General features: G+C 38.3%; 1 protein-coding gene across 2 annotated transcripts in view; it reads right to left on the bottom strand.

Moving 5' to 3' along the window:
* CBFB (core-binding factor subunit beta) overlaps positions 1 to 19469 on the bottom strand; it is a 53763-nt gene that overhangs the window by 3698 nt on the left and 30596 nt on the right. The window contains exons 4-5 of one of the 2 annotated variants that reach the window (XM_053914678.2): positions 18847 to 18963; positions 10957 to 11083 (exon numbers count right to left, since the gene is read on the bottom strand). In XM_053914678.2, the coding sequence (XP_053770653.1) occupies positions 10957 to 11083; positions 18847 to 18963 (244 nt within the window). The remainder of the gene's footprint in view (positions 1 to 10956; positions 11084 to 18846; positions 18964 to 19469) is intronic. The other variant, XM_053914677.2, reaches the window with a different exon arrangement.

Here is a 19469-nt window from a genome sequence, read left to right as displayed (position 1 = left end):
GTTATGCCACTTGGTTATAGGCTGAGAGAACTACGGAATACATATGGATCAGAAAAACAATTTATGTTCCATACAGAATCAATGCTAAATGTAGTGTGAGGACAGATCAATTCTACAAAATCAAAGATGATGACTTGAGTATCTGGTTTCAGTCAATGAAGGTGAGAAAAGGGGCTGAGCAATGAAGAAACACTGAGAAAAATCAATCCTAATTATATATTTATAAATCACTACAAATCTACCAATAACACTTGGTGAAAAGGATATTTCAGCTTTTGTCTTGAGATAAAAGTAACTTTCAAATTATTTTAATAATGGGGTAACTCCAAGAGAGTACAAAGAGCAGTCAGTCACCAGCAGCTAGAGTTCTCCCTGGTCATGGCTATCTGTACACAGGTTGCCATGGGCTTGTTTGTTTCTATTTTAGGTAAATGCATGGAGAGTGAAGGGGTTTTTTGCTATTTACCTGTGTTTTTAGTTTCTATTTACATTGTTAAGAAAGAATGAGGAAGACACTGTGAAGGACGGTCAAGAATAGGAAAATTACAAGAGGGGAAGTCTGGCGGAGTATCAATGAGAGCGGAAGAGGAAAGGATGAGAGGACTGGGAGGAAATTTAATGCTAGAAAGGAAGATGTATGGGCAGTCACATGAAGGAGACAAATACAGAAACATTTTTAGGTTCAGTGAAATAGCTTCCACAGGACTGAAATCCAACAAATGGATGAGCTGTCTCAAGAAGCAATGCTTTCTACTGTGGCACTTTTCTAACGGAGGATGGATGTTTTAGAAGGAATTCTTTTGTGGGTAATAACCCTAACTGAATGATAGTGAAGAAACACTGAACTCAATTATTCTAAAAGCATAAAGTCCATAATTTCTAGTTTCTTTCTCCCTAGTCAATACACACAGACCCTGGGTTCTAACTATTTAACAGCTTTTCAGAACAGGGTTTTAATAGAAAGCAGATACTCACAAGCCTTTTCAGAACACAATTATATCTTTAATATTTATAAAGAACTAGTCTAGGTTTTACTACAGACCTCTTTCTACCAGTTGCTCCGTTTTTTTTCTTTTGATATATGACCAAGAAACATGGCAAATACAGTTTCTAGCAGTCAACCACGGCATGAACTTAAAACGAAGAGACAGCCCTGGATAGGGCGGCTCACTTGGCTGGGCACATCCTGCAGAGGGAGGATCGCTGATTCCGTTTCCCCCTGGGCTGCAGTTCAGTCGCCAGTTGAGGCACATATAAAAGACAATCGATCAATGTTTCTCTCTCTCTTTCTCTCTCCCTTCCCCCCATCTAAAAAAAATGAAGAGACAGAAAGTCACCAGGCATTGGGAGTTCTCCCTACTGGTCAGGCTATGCAGAAGCAGCCAAAGGCAGAGATAACCAAATTAAAAAGAGTAAAATTTCTTGGTTGATTTCCATTCTTTATTGTTAAGATCATCAAACTGGCATGAACATTTTTTTTAAGAGTTTATTTTTAGATAGAAGGGAAGGAAGGGAGACAGAGAGGGAGAGAAACATCGATGTGAGAAACATCGATCAGTTGCCTCTGGTAGGTGCTCTGACGTGGGACCGAACCTGCAACCTACATGTGTGCCCTTACCAGGCATCGAACCAGCAACCCTTCCTCTTGCAGAGCGACGCCCAACCAACTGAGCCACACTGGTCAGGGGAGCATGAATACTCTTCATGACAGATGGCTGTGATAGTTAAAAATATTGAATGTATACCATGTCCAGATACTTTCTAATGGTTTTGTTTGACATCTGGCTAAAAGAACACAAATTTATACAGTTTTAGAGCATTACAGTACTTCAGAGATCTGGTTCAACTCTCATTTTACAGATGATTAGACTGAGAGCCCAAGAAGGTTAAGTGATTCCGTTCAGATTACATAGTTAGCTGGTGGCAGTGAGACCTCTGGAAAAGATGAACCTTTACCACACAATTAGCATTAATGTTAATTAGCCCCCACTGCTATTTCTCCCCATTTCTAAGGCTGGAGGAGACACAAAGCAGAAACTTTAGGTTCCAATATGAAAGAAATGAGTGCACTTTCCCCAGATTCATTATTAAAAAGGTAAAAAAACTAATTCAGCACATAATTATAAACACCCATCAGATAGAGAGACTACAAAAGCTGGTCTAACAGGGATGTCAAAAATATAATTTTTATAAAAGTATATCACTTCACAAATACTTCAAATATAAAGTGGTATTTAAAAATAAAAGAGATAGTGAAAATAATCTACATCACTGGACTTGGATGGGGATGGCTCTACCACCTCAGCTATGTGATCTCAGACAAGCTTTTCATTCTCTCTCAGCCCCAGCTCCTCGAAATGAAGATACCCCTTGATCATTTAGGAATCAAGTGTAAAGGAACACTGTAGCGTGTCCAGCCATGCCATCAATTCTCCCATGTGGCACATAATCAGCACTCGTGCTCTTGTCGTTTAACAACAAAGCTGCTCAGCACTTTCCAATTTATCTATATAAACTTCTCAAATGTTAAAAAAAAATGCATCCTGCAGTTAAGAGTAATTTGTACAAACTAAAACAAGGTTAAAACAAAATAAATTTTAATAAAGTCTACATTTTCTGTAACAGACAGCAGATTAAGGCTCTCTCTCTCCCTCTGCCTCTCTCAGCGTGAGAGAAGACAGACTTAGCATCCTCTTCCTCATTAGTCCTCTCCTGGTTCTCGTTCTTAGTCTGAGTTCATAGCTCATATTCCCGGTTCACTCTCACCTAATGCCCTTAGCCAACGCACACCTCAGGAAGGCCCAGTATAGACAGATTCTTATGTTAATTTGTCCTTACACAAATATGAGTGCTGGTAGAGTTAACTGACTTGAAAACTGAAGTCTGTGGTTATTTAAAATAAATAAGGTTGGGATTTTTTCTCGGACCACACAGAATAGAAGGCTCCAAAAACGTAGAAAATACAAATACAAAAACCACATAAAGCCTTTCGCCTGTTTTTATTTCCAAATAGTTTCCACATAAAATTCTCCTATGATTTGTTGAATTGCATTAAAACTCCCTAAAGTAGAATAAGCAATAATTATTTACCCATTCTCTGACATTAAAGATAGCAATTTATTTGCTAACGCTTTATAATCTAACCAAATGAAACCATTTTCTAGGTAATGACAGAGAAAATCTCCCTCAGCACTGTCACTTTGCAGCTGAATTAAAAGCAAACAGTGCCGTATCACAGTTTTAGAGCAAGAGGCCAATCAAGGTGAAAGCTGTCTCTGGACGGAGTGTGTGTACAAACTGCTCTCAAACTGGTGATGGAAAATATCTTTCCAATTTATCTATGACCAGAACACTTCAGTCTGTCCCTTAGTAACTTCTCCCTTCAAAAAAGTCAAAAGTAAGGCATTTGAATTATATATAGTTACAGAGATATATAACTCAAAGAAAACTGCCGTGGGTAACATGTCAGCATTTTCAAATCATGGAAGAATTCTCAGGCAGAAAAGGCACTGGGCTGCTTCTATGCGGCAACAGACACCAAATGGGCAGGGTCTTTCTGAGGTGTGTGTTGGCTAAGGGCATTAGCGGGGAGTGAACCAGGAATATGAACTACGAACTCAGACTAAGAATGAGAATCAGGAGAGGATTAATGAGGAACAAATTTAATTTTATAGCGGAAATATAATTTTTTTTAAGTCTACTTTTTATTAAAGTACAGAAGCGTGCACAATCAAATATGTAACCTGATGAGTTTTCGCTAAGTGAACACACCCACGTTGTAGCAACCAGATCAAGAAATATTACCAAAATTTGGGAAGGTCTCCTTGTATCTTTTCCTAGTCACTATTCAAACCCCCAGGTAATTACTATCATTACCTCCAAAGAACCAAGAAAAGCTCAAAATCCTTTATTGTTAAAAAATAAGCAAACACAACCAGAATCTAAAGTGGCTTAGGAAAATACCATCTGAAGGTAGGATACACCCACCTTTACTGCCCGTCCAGATACACTGTGAGCAAAGGTGCACAGAATGAGGAGAAGAAACTAGCTTGCACTGAGCCCCAGTGTGAAATGTCAGATACCAAGCTAGGAAGCAACCCAGGGGGAAGGGTGTTAGCCCGTTTGACAGATGGTGCTCAAGAGGATAAGCAACTTTCCCAGCATCTCATGGCACCAAGTTAGGATTTAACACTAGGGAAATCTATTACAAACCTCATGTTCATTCTTCTACATCAAAGGTTCTCAAGTTAAATGCTTTCAGCTACTGGGTTCCCCGAAAACACCACAGGGACTCTAGAGGGAGACCACAATAGTTCCTACCCATTTCACTCAGAGCAGTACCTCTGTATCTCTTTACATTGGGGTTCTGTATGAAGCTTCAAACAGAGAAAGGATTTCAGATTTTTAATTTTTATTTATTTGTTTAAAGATTTTATTTATTTATTTTTAGAGAGTGGGAAGGGAGGGAGGAAGGGCGGGAGAGAAACGTTGCTTGGCTGCCTCTCACACGCACGGGGACTGAAGCTACAACCCTGGCATATGCCCTGCCTGGAATCAAACAGGCAACCTTTCTCTTTGTGGAATGATGCCCAACCAACTGAGTGCTGGCCTGCAAACCGAGGGGTCGTTGGTTTGACTCCCAGTCAGGGCACATGCCTGGGTTGCCGGCCAGAGCCCAGCGGGGGTCACACAAGAGGTAACCACACATTAATGCTTCTCTCCCTCTCTTTTTCCCTCTCTTTCCTTCTCTCTAAAAATGAATAAATAAAATCTTAAAAAAATAAAATAAAATAAAGCAACCTATATGCCAGAGAATACACAACCCAAGTTCTAGAATCTTCTATTTTCATCACTCTGTGTTAACACTAAAAACAAATTTTATTTCTTTTCTAAATAGGTAATAGACACACATGACATAAAATTCAAAAGGTACAAAAGATAAACAGTGAAAAGTAATCATCTTCCCACATGGCCCCCAAATACCAGTTTCCCCTCCATAGTTTCCAATTTCAGTTTCTTAATAATTCCTACCAGAGAGGCTATGCACATTCAAACAAATACGTGTTATGTATTCCTTTCCAAAATAACCACAGGGTAGTAAGATATTACACACAGTGTTCTGTACCTTTTTGCATATCGTTTTATTATATATCAAAGATTTAACAGTAACTTGGCCAAGGTTACTAAAACCAAGTGTTTCTTCATTTCACTATGGTTTTTCATTTGCCAAATTAATGATAGCCTGCCATTACCTGTGAAAGGTAAAGAAAGTACCACAGTACTAAAATATCCATTTTCAGAAAAATCAGAAAAAGAGGCCCTGACTGGTGTGGTTGGTTGGGCGTCGTCCCACAAAGCAAAAGGTCGCCAGTTCAACTCCTGGGCAGAGTGTATGCCTGGGTTGTAGGTTTGGTCCCCAGCTGGGATGTGTACGAGAGGCAACTGATCAATGTTTCTCTCCCTCTCTTCTTCCCTCCCTTCCCTTCTCTAAAAATAAATGAAATTATTATTTTTTATTTATTTAAAAAAGAAAAGAGCCCTGGCTGGTGTGGCTTAGCGGATTGAGTACCAGCCTGAGACTGGAAAGGTCGCCTGTTCGACTCCCAGTCCGGGGCAACCAACCGATCGATGAATCTCTGAACCTCTCCCACATCAATGTTTCTCTCCCTCTCTTTCTCCCTCCCTTCCCCCACCTCTAAAAATAAATAAATAAAATCTTTAATTTAAAAAAGATCAATATTTTTTAAAAAAGAAAACAAAAAGACAATATTAAATCCTACCAAGGATGATGGATTGAAACTTTCTAAATTTTACAGATGGTGAAATAGAAACACGTCCAATGACCTTCCTTCCTAAGTGATTTCAGGTTAAAAGACACAGGCAAAAATCAACCCCCTTGGGCTGTTACCACTTGGAGTACTGCTTCCCACTCTTAGTAACTTCAACTTACACATACACTGAATGCTCATGAGCACCACCATCACAAGTTTAGCATAGCAGGACCAGATGCCACAGAGGTTATCCAAACAGGTACGGGGCATCCCTAAGCCTCTGTGCTGCCAGGATCTCAGGCTTCCAAGGACCATCTACTGCTGGGTTACTGCCACCCACGGGCTACCACCACTCCCTGGATCCAGTCTCTAGCCAGGCCATCAGGACCACCCACTGGAACCATTATATTATGTTCTGCCTCAGCTTTTCCAGGCAAAACAATTTCTAACCTCTTCTGGCAGATTTCATTTTTCAACTTAATCATCTTTACGGGTGATGTGGAAATTCATTTCCCAGTGCTAGCCTGTATTTGTGGAGACTTTTTGGTTAGAAAAGTAGTTTAAGCCTTCACTCTTCTTTCCATTAACCAACTATTTGAAAGAAAGTGAGTCAATTAATGTTTTTGAGATCTCAGTTTCTTCGACTATAATAAGAATGTTAAACTGAATGTAAGATAACAATTTTTTATAAAATTGTGACTTAAGGCCTCTTACAGATGTTTTAATTACAGGGAGAAAACATTTTTCTCTAACATTCTCCTTTTAGGAAAAAAGAGGCAAACTGCAAGAAAATAAGCTGAGCCCTGGCTGGTTTGGTTCAGTGGATTGAGCACGGGCCTTCAAGCCAAAGAAAGGGTCGCCAGTTCAATTCCCAATCAGGGCACAGGCCTGGGTTGCGGGCCAGATCCCCAATAGGGGACATGCAAGAGGCAACCACACATTGATGTTTCTCTCCCTCTTTTTCTCCCTCCACCCCCCCATCTAAATAAATAAATAAATAAAATCTTAAAAAGAAAAGAAGCGGACATAAGGAATTTGTTAGGGATTTTTTTTTTTAAAGGGAAGCAGAAGTACAAATTGGTAGTTACAGACCAGTCACAGAGATTTAAATTACAGCATTGGGAATATAGTCAATAATACTGTAATAACTGTGTGTGGGGCAAAGTGGATACTTGAAATGTTGGGGGGGATCACTTTGCAAAGTATATGATTGTCTAAACTGCTATACTGTACACATGAAACTAATACAGAATAATTAATGTAAACTGTAATTGAAAAAATATATTAAAAAATAAAAAGGGAAGCAAAATATACATGAGCAAAATGTCAAAAAGACATGCATACCCTAACTCCCCTAAGTGACTGACAGTGCAAGCTCTGGAGTCCAGTTCCAGTCTAATTTTCTAGATGACAGCTTTCTGTAAGAACTGATGTTTCAAATTGTTGCCATAAAGAACAGGATCTTAAATCACTGAAGAAAATCTAACCATTTTTCTATGTTCCAGGTCATAGTGCAAGGAAAGTACCCTAATACATTTTAGAGAACTAAAAGGATGTTCTTGGTAATCCGATGATTCCATTAACTGGAACCATCACTGTGGTAGAGCTTTTAGTGCTAAAGTACTTTAGATCTACTATTTACTGTAGACTACACATGCCAAGCACCATACTAAAGCAGTAAGTGCTTTACAAGCATTTTCCTATTTAATTCTCACAATAATTTCTAGGAGAAAACCAGCTCAAGAGAGATTGGCAAGTAATGGAGCAGGAAGCTCAACTAGGCCTGTCTATGAAGCCCATGCTCTCAAATCACTGACAGAAAACTCACTGGAAACTATCCGTGCAATAAATTATTTGATGCCTCCATCAATAGACTATATATTTTTGTTCACACACAAACACACAGATATAAACTCACACACCAAAATGTTCCTCTCAAGTAACATTATTTATAAGAACGCTCAAACTAATATTTTAGAAAGATAATTCAGTCTCAATCTAGAATTTTATTTAAAGCAAAATATACACAACTTCCTAAATAATCGTTCCACTAGCTGTTAAATAGTTTTGCTTCAAATATAACGTAGCCAAAGGATGCTTATTATAAAATAATTCTTACATTCATTTAAAGCCATGTTAGCTTGTTCCAGAAAGACAAACCAATCATATACTCTGACGTGGCAAGATCTCTTACTCCTTCATGCCTCTGCATATACTGTTCCTTCTACACAGAATGTTCTCTCTATTCTGTCCACCTAACAAACTTAAAGTTGTCCTTCAAACTCCTGCAAGCGTATTCTCCTGCAAATCCCCCAAACAGAGGCAGATGTGAGTGCTCCGTCCTCCACTCTTCCCTCTCCACCGTGCACGGCTACTGCTAAGGTAAGACTGCAGTTACCTGTTTACATCTACTTTCCCTCCAGACGGGGAGCTGCTCAAGGACAGAAACATGCACTCGCATCTATCTCCTTGTCCCGAATGCAGAGTCCAGCACCACACAGTCAGGGTTCATTACTTAATAAATAACCTAATTAATATAAACCGATACATCAGAAACATGCTGAATCTTTCCAGAGACCACTAACACGTATTTTCCTACTTTAACCTGTAGGCTATCCTGTAATGTTAACTTTCAGACAAGCAGGAAAGGAGCCGTTTTTTGACCATTTCCATTTGACAACTAAACTCAATGTACAAAGCACTGTGACGGGTAGTGTGTAAATTAAAAAATCAGGGTCCCCATCTCACTGGGGATCACAATAGAGTGGAAAACAGACACATTTATAATTGTTTCCACACACTGTCCAGTACATAGAAATAAAAGAAATATGAAGTGCTCCGGAAACTATAAAGTGGAAGGGCTAACTAACTATGATTAAGAAGACTGGAGAAGGGATTGGCAGATAACATTTAAGTGGGGCCTTGACAAATGCACGGTGCATTTATAAAAGTACACTCTTGGCCAGGGGACAAACAGCATGAGCAAAAACGTTCAAAAGTACAACAAACGCATATTATACATTTAAGAACTTCTTACTGTTACAGATAACAAGCATCCTGAAAGAAAATGTTGTGGGAAGTTCAATCACAAATATTATAAAAGCCTCAAAAACAAATGTATAGCATTACATTCTTCCTGTCTCTACTAAGCTAATTCAGTATGCTTGGGAAGGTCATCACAGTTGCCATCAGCATCTGTGGGTATTTACTGATTGACAAAGGGGAGTATCAATCACGCAACCAATTGATGTGTTTCTCATATATCATCAATGTTTTTCTCCCTTCCTCTCTTAAAAAAAAAGGGGGAGGGGAGTTCACTATTTCATACACTAACCACTGCATAGGCTTGAATTTTTCCTTTATTCTAGAAAAATTGTAATGTAGTAGGAAATATATATGAAATAACATCAATAATAGCCGTTGACACCTAGTCAGTGCCACATACTCTACAAGTGCTTTCATGTGTATTTACTCATTCAATCCTCACAATGACTGCTTGAGGTAGGCATGATTTTCAGCCCTTTTATAGATGAGAAAACGCAATCACAGAAAGGTGAAGTAGCTTTCCGAGGCGACAAAAGTAAATGGCAGAGCCAGATTCAGACCTTGCAGTCTGACCCTAGAGTCTGGTCTCTTAACCAGTCTTTGTGTATCTACACACCCACACCCACACCCACTCTTTAATATTAATTTAGATAACAGTGTACATAAAATGTTGTACATGCAAAACCCACACATTTCTTGTATCATATGATACCGACTTAAGTTTTTTTAATGCAGTAAGATACATGGAACATCATAATTACCATCTTAACCATTTTTCAGTGCAGAGTTCAGTAGGGCTAAGAACAGTCACATTGTAATGCAACCAATCACCAGAATTCTTCAATGCCTGGAAATTATTCTCTTTAGTTGACATACTATAATTATATTTTAATTATATTTGATTATCAAAGATATGTGCTAACTTTTATTTCTTCTTGTATAAAATCTTCATGTTGATAATCAACTATATAAACTTGAATCACATTACAAATTTTAACATTTGACATTATTCTTTTTAAACACATTAGTTGTTATCAATGATCATTTTGTTTTGTTAAAGTATACTTTTTATAGAATTTGGATTTCTGAAGACTCTGCAGATACTTCATTAATATTTATAATGGAAGTCTGCTTAAAAGCAGAATACAATTTTATGTAGAAAAAAGTAAACCACCATATCAATTAAAATTAATATCAAGTTTAAATGTTGGGCAAAACTAAAGTTGAGTACCTAAGATTGAAGTAGATATGGGTAATAAAATAAAAAGACACAAGAAAGTGGATTATTATAAAAACTGAGGTAATAAGCCCTGGCTAGTGTGGCTCAGCAGACTGAGAACTGGCCTGCGAACCAAATGGTCACCAGTTCAATTCCTAGTCAGGGCACATGCTTGGGTTGCAGACCAGGTCTCCCGTAGGGGGCTCTCGAGAGGCAACCACACACTGATGTTTAAAAGAAAAAAAAATTGAGGCAATGATTACTTTGAGGGGAAGAAATGGGTTATAATTAGATGTACCCATAAAGGAGGCTACTGGGGTAGCTGTTAAAGTTTTATTTTTTGACCAAGATAGTAGTTATAAAGGTATTAGCTTTATAATAATTAAGATACATATTTCTATATCTGAATTTTATTTTAGCATAAAAAGGTTAAAAGAAGAGGTTAATTCCATTCTTTGAGCAATTGAAATATTAAGTTTTCCTCTAATAAGGAGAATACACAAGTGACCAAAAATTATACTGTTACAAAATCAAGACAAATGTTTATAGAAAAATTTAAAATAATATTATTCCCAAAGAGTTTGAATAATGTTCTAAAAATAAGTATTCTACGATAGTAAGGTAATTTTAAACAAATAATCTGAAAAATAATTAAGAAACAATAGATAAAATATTTGGATCAATGAATTAAGAGAAAATACATATCATGCTAAATGATTTTTATAAGGACTAATAAATGAAAATTTCACATACAACTTGAAAATTAAGACTAAGTTTCTTTACAGCAATTACATTTAAGTAACACAAAGCCACAAAGTACAACTTTTTGAAAATGAAAGCCAAAATTAAACTTAAAACTATTAAAACATTATGAACAAACATCACATAATAGATCCTGAGAGTTTGGGGGAAAGTACTAACCAGTTACTGCCAGCAGCTGTGAAACTCTCACCTCCATTTCCTCCCGATGAGACCTGTCTCTATCTTCAAATTCACGTGTCCTTCTCCGAGCCTCTTCAAAGGCCTGTTGTGCTAATGCATCCTCCTGCTATCAGAAGAATACAAGAAATAGATATTTTAATTTTGATTTAGAATTTTTAAAAAAGCAAAATTTGGGGGTGTTTTATTTTTGGAAGGAAATAACAGCAGAATTTCTTAAAACATCAAAACTATAAAAAAAATTAATGTTGGAGCTACTTTAAAAAGAAAACTTCAGTATTTTCACATTTTATACCACACCTTGGAAGTAGTAATCGTGTTCAATTATATTCTAACAACTGAAAATGCTCTTCCCTTTTCTTTCCGTACCTCATCCTATTCCCCCGCACCCCCCCAAATTGTGATCAAGTCAATAAAACTTCTAGACAATAAAAAGTAAATACAATCCCAAGGAACATTATCAAGAAAAAAATACTTCTAACGTATGTCGTCTGCACTGCACATGAGGAAATCCAGATACTTCAAACTCACTGTGTCTAAAAAGGCAACCGATTTAACCTTTCTCCTTTACCCTTCTTTAGCCTCAGTTAGTGGTACCACTCATTCAACTCTGCCAGAAACCAGAGCCACCTCTGAGTTTTCACTCCCCCGATCCCACAGAGCCAACAACCAAGTCCTATCCATTAGACCTCCCAAATATTTTTGAAATTTTTAGTCTTTTTATTCCTACAGATGTTTGCCTTATTCAGGCTCCTTTGATGTCTTACCTAAATCACTGTAAACTTCTCCTAAACAGTCTCTTCCTGCTTCCACACTCTGACCACAATACACTCCAACTTTAAAAAGTTCCCCGTCAACAGCATAGGATGTTCAACCTTTGCAGTCACACCCTCCTTAATACTAGGATTTTTGATGGTACAATTGAAGAAACTAAGACCAAAAACAATACCAAAGAAGTAATCAATATGCACCTCCCTAGATTCATTGCAACAAGGGGTGGCCAGGTAACTTAGTTCTTAATCAGTGAGACAGAAGCATAAGTCAACTTAATGAGGCTTCTAAAAAGTCATTTAAGGGACATTTCACTTTTCCTCCTTCATGGGAAATGATGCAATGTCAAAAGATAAAGCAGTTAGCTTGCAAAATAATGAGGATGTAGCTGCACAATGAACATAGTACAGCAGGAAGATTAAAAGGTCTAGAGGTCCTGATTATAATTCTTCAGTGTGATACCAGGTCTGGACCACGTACTGCTGGAGGTCTTGTTCTGTGTGATAAATCTTCTGTCCCTGAGTACAGTTTATTCGTACAAGTTTCACTGACACAATGTCTGTAACTTGAAATTGAAAGGTGCATCAAATTTCCATTCTTATGATGCATTTATGAGCTTTCTCTCGCAGGGCAAGGTATTTCATTTCTCTAAGCCTCAGTAATACTTTGCAAGATTGTTGTGAAGGTTAAATGAGATAACCTATTTACAAAGTGCTTAAGCACACTACCTGACAGCATTGAACGAGTTCTAGCTATTACTTTACATTGATGAAACTATAAAACTTACACATTTGACTAAACATACTACACACACCTACTGTATTCTCAGAAGGCACTACATAAGCCAGAAGTACCTGCAGAAGAATGCCGTTCCCAACTCCCAAGGGATTTGTTATTTAGTCAGGTGTCGACTAGTACACATCTGCTAGCAGGATGCACTTTCTGTCCTGTGCACACACTCGTTCACTTTACATTTATTCCACAAGTATTTAGTGAGTCTTTATTATGTCCAAGTCACTGTACGAGGTGTCATGGATGCAATGTGAGGGAGCTACTGGTCCTTTTCCTCACAATTTCTGGCCCAGTGAGGCAGGTGGACAATGAACAAATAATTACAAAAATCAATATGTAATTATCAACTGTGATTTAGTATAGTAGAGAGAAATTACATGATGAAATGAGAGCATAAAACATGAGATGTGACCTAATTCCCTAAGGAAATTATTAGCCACTAATGTGTATCTAGCAATGGTCAGGTATTTTTATTCATTAAAAGAGAAAAAAGTACGATTATTAATAGTTATAGTATTAGAGAGAGATACTCTGTAATAAGAGAGATTTGGTAGCCCTCTACCTCCTAATCCCAGCTTCTAGCTTGGTTTCTTCTAGTGATTTGTGAAATGTATGTGCAGTAAACAGTTTGCACTTTAATGAACAGTTAAATCTGAAAGATGTCCCTCAATTACCAGTGTTATTCTGATCCTTTCCCTTTGCAACCTGAAGTAACACTTCCCTTTCAAGGACAGCACAAAGGGCACCTGCTGATAAGACAACACTCTCACCCAATAAAATATGCTCAGATGGCCTTGAACAACTAACGCTACCAGTCTCAAGTGGTAGTGGGAGAGGTTTTCAACACTCCAACTGCCCGCCAGCTACATGTTCTCTATTAGTTTGTTACTCTGTGGTCTACACTGCGATGTGCACAAAGTAGGTGGGTGGCTGTGAAACCCACCTGGGAAATACAAGTCCGGCAGTGCTTTACACAGAGCCTATGTAGAATATTCTGACCATGCTTTTTTTTTTTTTTTTTTAAGATTTTATTTGTTTATTTTTAGAGAGAGGAAGGGAGGGAGAAAGAGAGGGAGAGAAACATCAATGTGTGAGAGAAAACATTGATCAGTTGCCTCTCGATTGAACGCCCCCAGTTGGGGACCCGGCCCACAATCCAGCATGTGTTCTCACTGGGAATTGAACTGGTAAACTTTTGGTTCACAGGCCAGTGCTCAATCCACTGAGCCACACCAGCCAGGGCAAGAATATTCTGACCATTCTTGCTGCAGTAATACTGCTTTTTTGGTATTGCATAAATCTACAATTATATTTATTTTATAGCTTGGTAATAATTACCTTTCTGCAGCAGTGAATTTTAAAAAAGGAAATGCATTTAAAAAAATTTTTTATTGTTATTCAATTACAGCTGTATGCCCTTTCTCCCCATCCCTCCACCCCAACCCAGCCGAACCCCCCTTCCTCCCCCTCCCTCCCCCCTGATTTTCTCCATGTGTCCTTTATAGTAGTTCCTGTAGGAAGTGCATTTTTAATGAAAAATTAAGAATCAAATTCATTTTCAAGAATGTTGAATGTGTAATTTGCACAAAGTAATGACATGTACTATTCTCTGTGTGGACCAAAATTATGAACGATCACATCTCATGAAGACGGAAAAAAATAAATCTGCTGAAGCAGCACCACATATACTTCAAAGACAGCAATTTAACATGTGCTGCTGCAACTGATGCATTTAACATCGTCCTGCAGAATTTAACTTCTTTTAAAGACAATGGCTCTTCCACATTAATTTCACTCATATTCTCAATCACATATAAAAAGCAACACTGTTTATATGTTGGCTTCAATAACAGAAAAAAGTTGCAAAAAGCTGAAGGACATCAGTTTTACATCAGTGTCATCAAGTACTTCAAATACAAAACCTGTAAATTCCAACAATGGTTCAATTTTTCTAACCTGATCACAGAATTAAAATACAGGCATTCCTCATTAATTCCGCTTCACTTTATAGCGTTTTTAACCAATTGAAGGTTTGCGCACAAAGGATTACAACTCACTAAAGGTTCAGATAATGGTTAGCATTTTTTTAAATCAATAAAGTATTTTATTTTATTTAAAAAACTTTTTTTTATTTATTTACTTTTAGATAGAGGGGAAGGGAGACAAAGAGAGGGAGTGACATCAATTGCGAGAGATACACAGATCAGTTGCCTCTCACAAGCTCCCAACTGGGGACCTGGCCTGAAACCAGGCATGTGCCCTGATTGGGAATCAAACTGGCAACCTTTAGGTTCACAGGCTGGCACTCAATCCACTGAGCCACACCAGCCAGGGCTTTTTTAAACAATAAAGTATTTTAAAATTAAGCTATGTATATTGTTTAGACATAAAGCTATGGCACAGTGAAGTACTAGATTATAGTGTAAACATAACTTTTATATGTACTAGGAATTTAAAAATTGGTGCGACTTGCTTTATTCCAGTAGCTGCTGTGCTGCAGTGGTCTGGAACGAAACCTGCAATATCTCCAGGGTATGCCTGTACAGCTGCTGAAAGGTCATTATATTAAAGGAAAAACATCTTTCTACGACTGCCAAAGCAAGTTAAGAGAGAATAACAATGAAGATAAGGTTATTGGCTCTTATACTGGCAACACAAATACAAATGTTGGTGGAGCAAACATTTTGTAAAAAAATAACATTCTCAGTGAATTTTAAAAACTATGAAATAAAAATTTAGTAGGAATTGTGGTACACACGAAATTCATAAATGTTATCCAACTTAGAGGTTATAGTTGCAAAAATTACAAATATAAGTGTTTATGTACCCACAGTTAAGTAACCAAAGTATAAAATTTCTGTGACAACATTAATGTTGAATACTGTGAAATCAACCTAGTTCCTATATTGGCAATGACTTTTCTTTTGTAAATTATTTCATATTGTTCAAAATTAGTTGGGCCCTGGCTGGTGTGGCTCAGTGGATTGAATGCGGCCTGCAAACCAAACAGTCATTGGTTCCATTCCCACTCAGGGTATGTTCCTGGGTTGCGGGCCAGGTGCCCAGTTGGGGGTGCGTGCGAGACAACCACACACTGATGTTTCTCTCCCTCTCTTTCCTTGTCTCTGAAATAATCAGCAATCATGATTTAATTTTGAGTTCATATCATTGTACTCAGAAATATCTTCATTTGTGGGAAACTTTTAAAATATTTTATTGCAGTATAATATCTAGCCAAACTTTGCATAATGTAGGGGATATGGTTCTGAGAAACATGTTGTTGGGCTATTTTGTTGTGTGAACATCAGAGTGCTTTTACACAAATTTGGACGGTAGAGGCTACCACCCACCTAGTCTGTATGGAACAGCCTATTCCTCCTGGGTTACATACCTGGATAGCATGTTATTGTACTGCATGCTGTACAACTGTAACACAGTAGTAAGTATCGTGTATCTAAACATAGAAAAAGTACAGTAAAACTACCGTATAAAAAGTGGTGCGGGTATATAGGGTACTTACCATAAGTGGAGCTGCAGGACTGGAAGCCGCTCTGGGTGAGTCAGTGAGTGCGGGGTGAGTGAGTGTGAAGGCCTAGGCCACTACTGTGCACCACTGTAGACTCTAGAAACACTGTACACTTAGGTACACTAAATTCCTAAGAAGTGTTTTTCTTTCTTCAGTCATAAACTTCGCTTACTGTAACTCTTTTGCTTTGTAAACTTTTTGATTTTTAAAAACTTTGTGATTATTAATAACAGCTTAAAACACAAATATGTACAGCTACACAAAACTATTTTCTTTATATCCTCATTCTATAAGCTTTTTTCATTTTAAATTTTTTTTTTTTTTTTTTACTTTTTAAACTTTTTTTGTTAAAAGCTATGGCACAAATACACACGCTGTAATGCCTAGCCCTACACAGGATTAGAACCATCAACAACAGCCTTCTACCTCCCTATCTGGTCCCACTGGAAGGTCTTCAGGGGCAATACTTTGCTTAGAGCTGTTATCTCCTGTGGTAACAGTATCTCCTTCCGGTAAGTCTCCTGAAGGACGTGCCTGAGGCTCTTCTTGAGCAGACGCTGCTCTTTTCAGAAACCTGCACTCTAGCAGTTTGCTAGGGTTTGGGTCCCCCCCCCCCCCCCCCCCCCCCCGCATGATAGATTTACTTGTAGGCAGATGATAATGAACCAAGGACATTCCTCTCTATTAAAGAAAATCTTTCCATGTTGGGGTCCATGTTTTCAAACTTTTTTGAAAAAAGATTTTATTTATTTATTTTCAGAGAGAGGGGAGGGGAAGGAGAAAGAGAAGGAAAGAAACATCAATGTGTGGTTGCCTCTCATGCGCACCCAACTGGGGACCTGGCCCGCAACCCAGGCACGTACCCCCACCGGGAATCGAACTGGTGACCCACCGGTTCGCAGGCCAGCATTCAATCCACTGAGCCACACCAGTCAGGGCCACATAGTTCTTTAAAAATGGAATTGTATCTTCTGTTTATGTCTTAGCTTACCCACCACCTCAGTGTCTGTTAGAGTTTTGTCCTTAGCTGGCAGAGACAGAATTACTAAGATCTCTCACGTATCTCTTATCAGGACACTAATCCTATCACATGAGGGCCCTACTCTTATGTCTTTAACCTTAATTACTCCCATAAAGTTCCCATCACATTGGGGGTTGGACCTTCAAGGTATGAGTTTTGGGGGAACCCTACACGCATCTGTAACAGCTGTGGAGGGGCCAGGATTCACAATTACACGACTATGAAGCTCTTACTCTTAATTTCTACATTCACTGCCTCTACATATAATTTTGGAATGGGGAAAGCCACAGAGTTCTGACTGCTGACTGGATGGTTGGGATCCCCTGCTTTGAAATTTTTTAATAAAAATTTTTAAATAATAAAAAATTTTGTAAGGATAAAGCTCAATTTGTGGACTGGGGCAACAAGGCTTGAAAAATTCTAAGTATGGAAAATATTGTGGGTTATTAATATTTTACCTATCATTCTAATAAAATATTTCCGTTTTAGAAGTCAGCCCAACCAGAAACTTTCCTGGGTATAAATTCAACCTGTTGCATCACTGCTTTTTGTTTGTTTAGTGACTTGCCTGGGCTAATTCTGTAGCATCTTGTTTCCCCGGCAGTGTGCAGCCTCTGATGCCACTGCTTAGCGTTTTTTTTAAAGTCTTGCTTTCTGAGGGTTGCCCCTGGTCAGACAATGACTGGTCAGAAGTTTTGCTGAAACACTTGGAGCCAATAGGCTTCCATCCTTTGTCATTCTGTGTGTGGCTTGGGGGAATCCTGTCAGGGTGCAGGGATCAGTTGACCCTGTATTCAGCCAGGAATTACCATCTTGCACAGGCCCTCTTTGCTCCCTCCTGAACACATGTGGCCTTGTACATGCACACAGCCTTCTAGACCGTGAGGGGTAAGTATGATCTACTAAGATCATACTTAACGTGGATCATAAAGGACCCACTTTAGCCATCTCTTTCCCTAGATCTCCCCGATAAATTTCGGGCTGGTCTTCCATTTTGCTGCTTCCTGCAACATTAGCTTTCCTGGATTGTTTGCCAGAGACCTCTATTGTTTTTGAGGACATCCCTGGGCGTGAATTTTTCCAAGCTCTGTTCTAAACAAAGTCAGCTCCCTCTGATAACAGAAGAGAGCTGCCGGCCCTCAGGGCTTGCCCTGCCTGCCAAAGGTAGAACTCAAGGGACCACAGAGTTGAGGGAAAAGATGGAGCAGCTCCTGACTAAAATGACAGACTACTACTGTTGTTATTAAAATTCAGTAGCTTCTTTTGAATAAATATCTCTCAACTTATGTCCTTTGGTTAATGTCCAGACACCTTAAATGGGTTTTGGGTTATGTTTTGTTTTTTACAATTTTGTGCAGATTAACTGTTGCTTTTGGGGGAGAGGATTTGTCAAGCTCCTCACTCTGCCATTTCAAAAGTACTGTTCCTACATTTTATTTTGAACTTTTTTTTTCTTTTTCATAATGTTCTAAAGATTTAGAACAAATATTAAACAGAACCATTTACTATCATTTACTGGACTTTGAAGTGGCCCACTGAGCAGATCAAGGTAATCAAATGAAATTTAGAACCACTGAGGAAAAAAAACTTACCTAAATCCAGGACCAGAATTTGGTTTCAACATCTTAAGAATTCCCCAACATTACTTGAACATGAGACTTTCTATACTTACTCTTAAAGACTGGGTAAAACAGATCCCTAGGCAAAGGCCATACTGGGGATAAAGAGAGGGACCACACTCTTAAGCCTGAAGTCGCCCTACCTGGGCTCGTTCCTCATCAAATTCCAGGCAGCCCATACCATCCAGCCTCTGGAGATCAATCCAGCCTTTCCAGATAACACAAACTCCATTCAGAATCATGGGAGCCTTCAAATACACCTAAGACACAGAAAAGAAGGATGAAAACCAGTAAGTCATCAGACACGTGAAAAACAAAGGACAAAGTTACTTATAAAAACTGTGGTTTTCTCAGGGAAAAAAAAAGATTATAAAACTAAGAATTACAGGAAAGTATATAAACTATAGCCTCTGACCATAATCTATAAATTAAATTAATCTGGTTTACCAGGACTTTATTTCTAGTACAATTCTTTCAGGTTATTTTTTAAAAAGAAGTTTTACAGATTTTGTAAAAACTAGAGTAAGATAATAACTTGAAGAAGACATCATTGCTCTTCCGACTGAAGCTAGGAAAATCAGGTACTTCGATTTTTGAATCTTGAGTAAAAAGATATAAAGATGGACAACAGCTGGAATTCACAAGCCCCTGAACAAAGCATGCAGTGCTTCCCTCCGTTTGGATCCCTAAAGTCCCCCAGGGTCAAGCTCTTTTACACACTTCCCTTCAGTTTTATACACAGCCTCACAGCTTCCTGATAAGCCAT

This window comes from Desmodus rotundus, chromosome 12 (genome assembly GCF_022682495.2).
Source record: "Desmodus rotundus isolate HL8 chromosome 12, HLdesRot8A.1, whole genome shotgun sequence".
Classification (NCBI taxonomy): domain Eukaryota; kingdom Metazoa; phylum Chordata; class Mammalia; order Chiroptera; family Phyllostomidae; genus Desmodus; species Desmodus rotundus.
The sequence above is the reverse complement of the archived record's forward strand: the minus strand, read 5'-3'. Positions and strand labels throughout refer to the sequence as shown.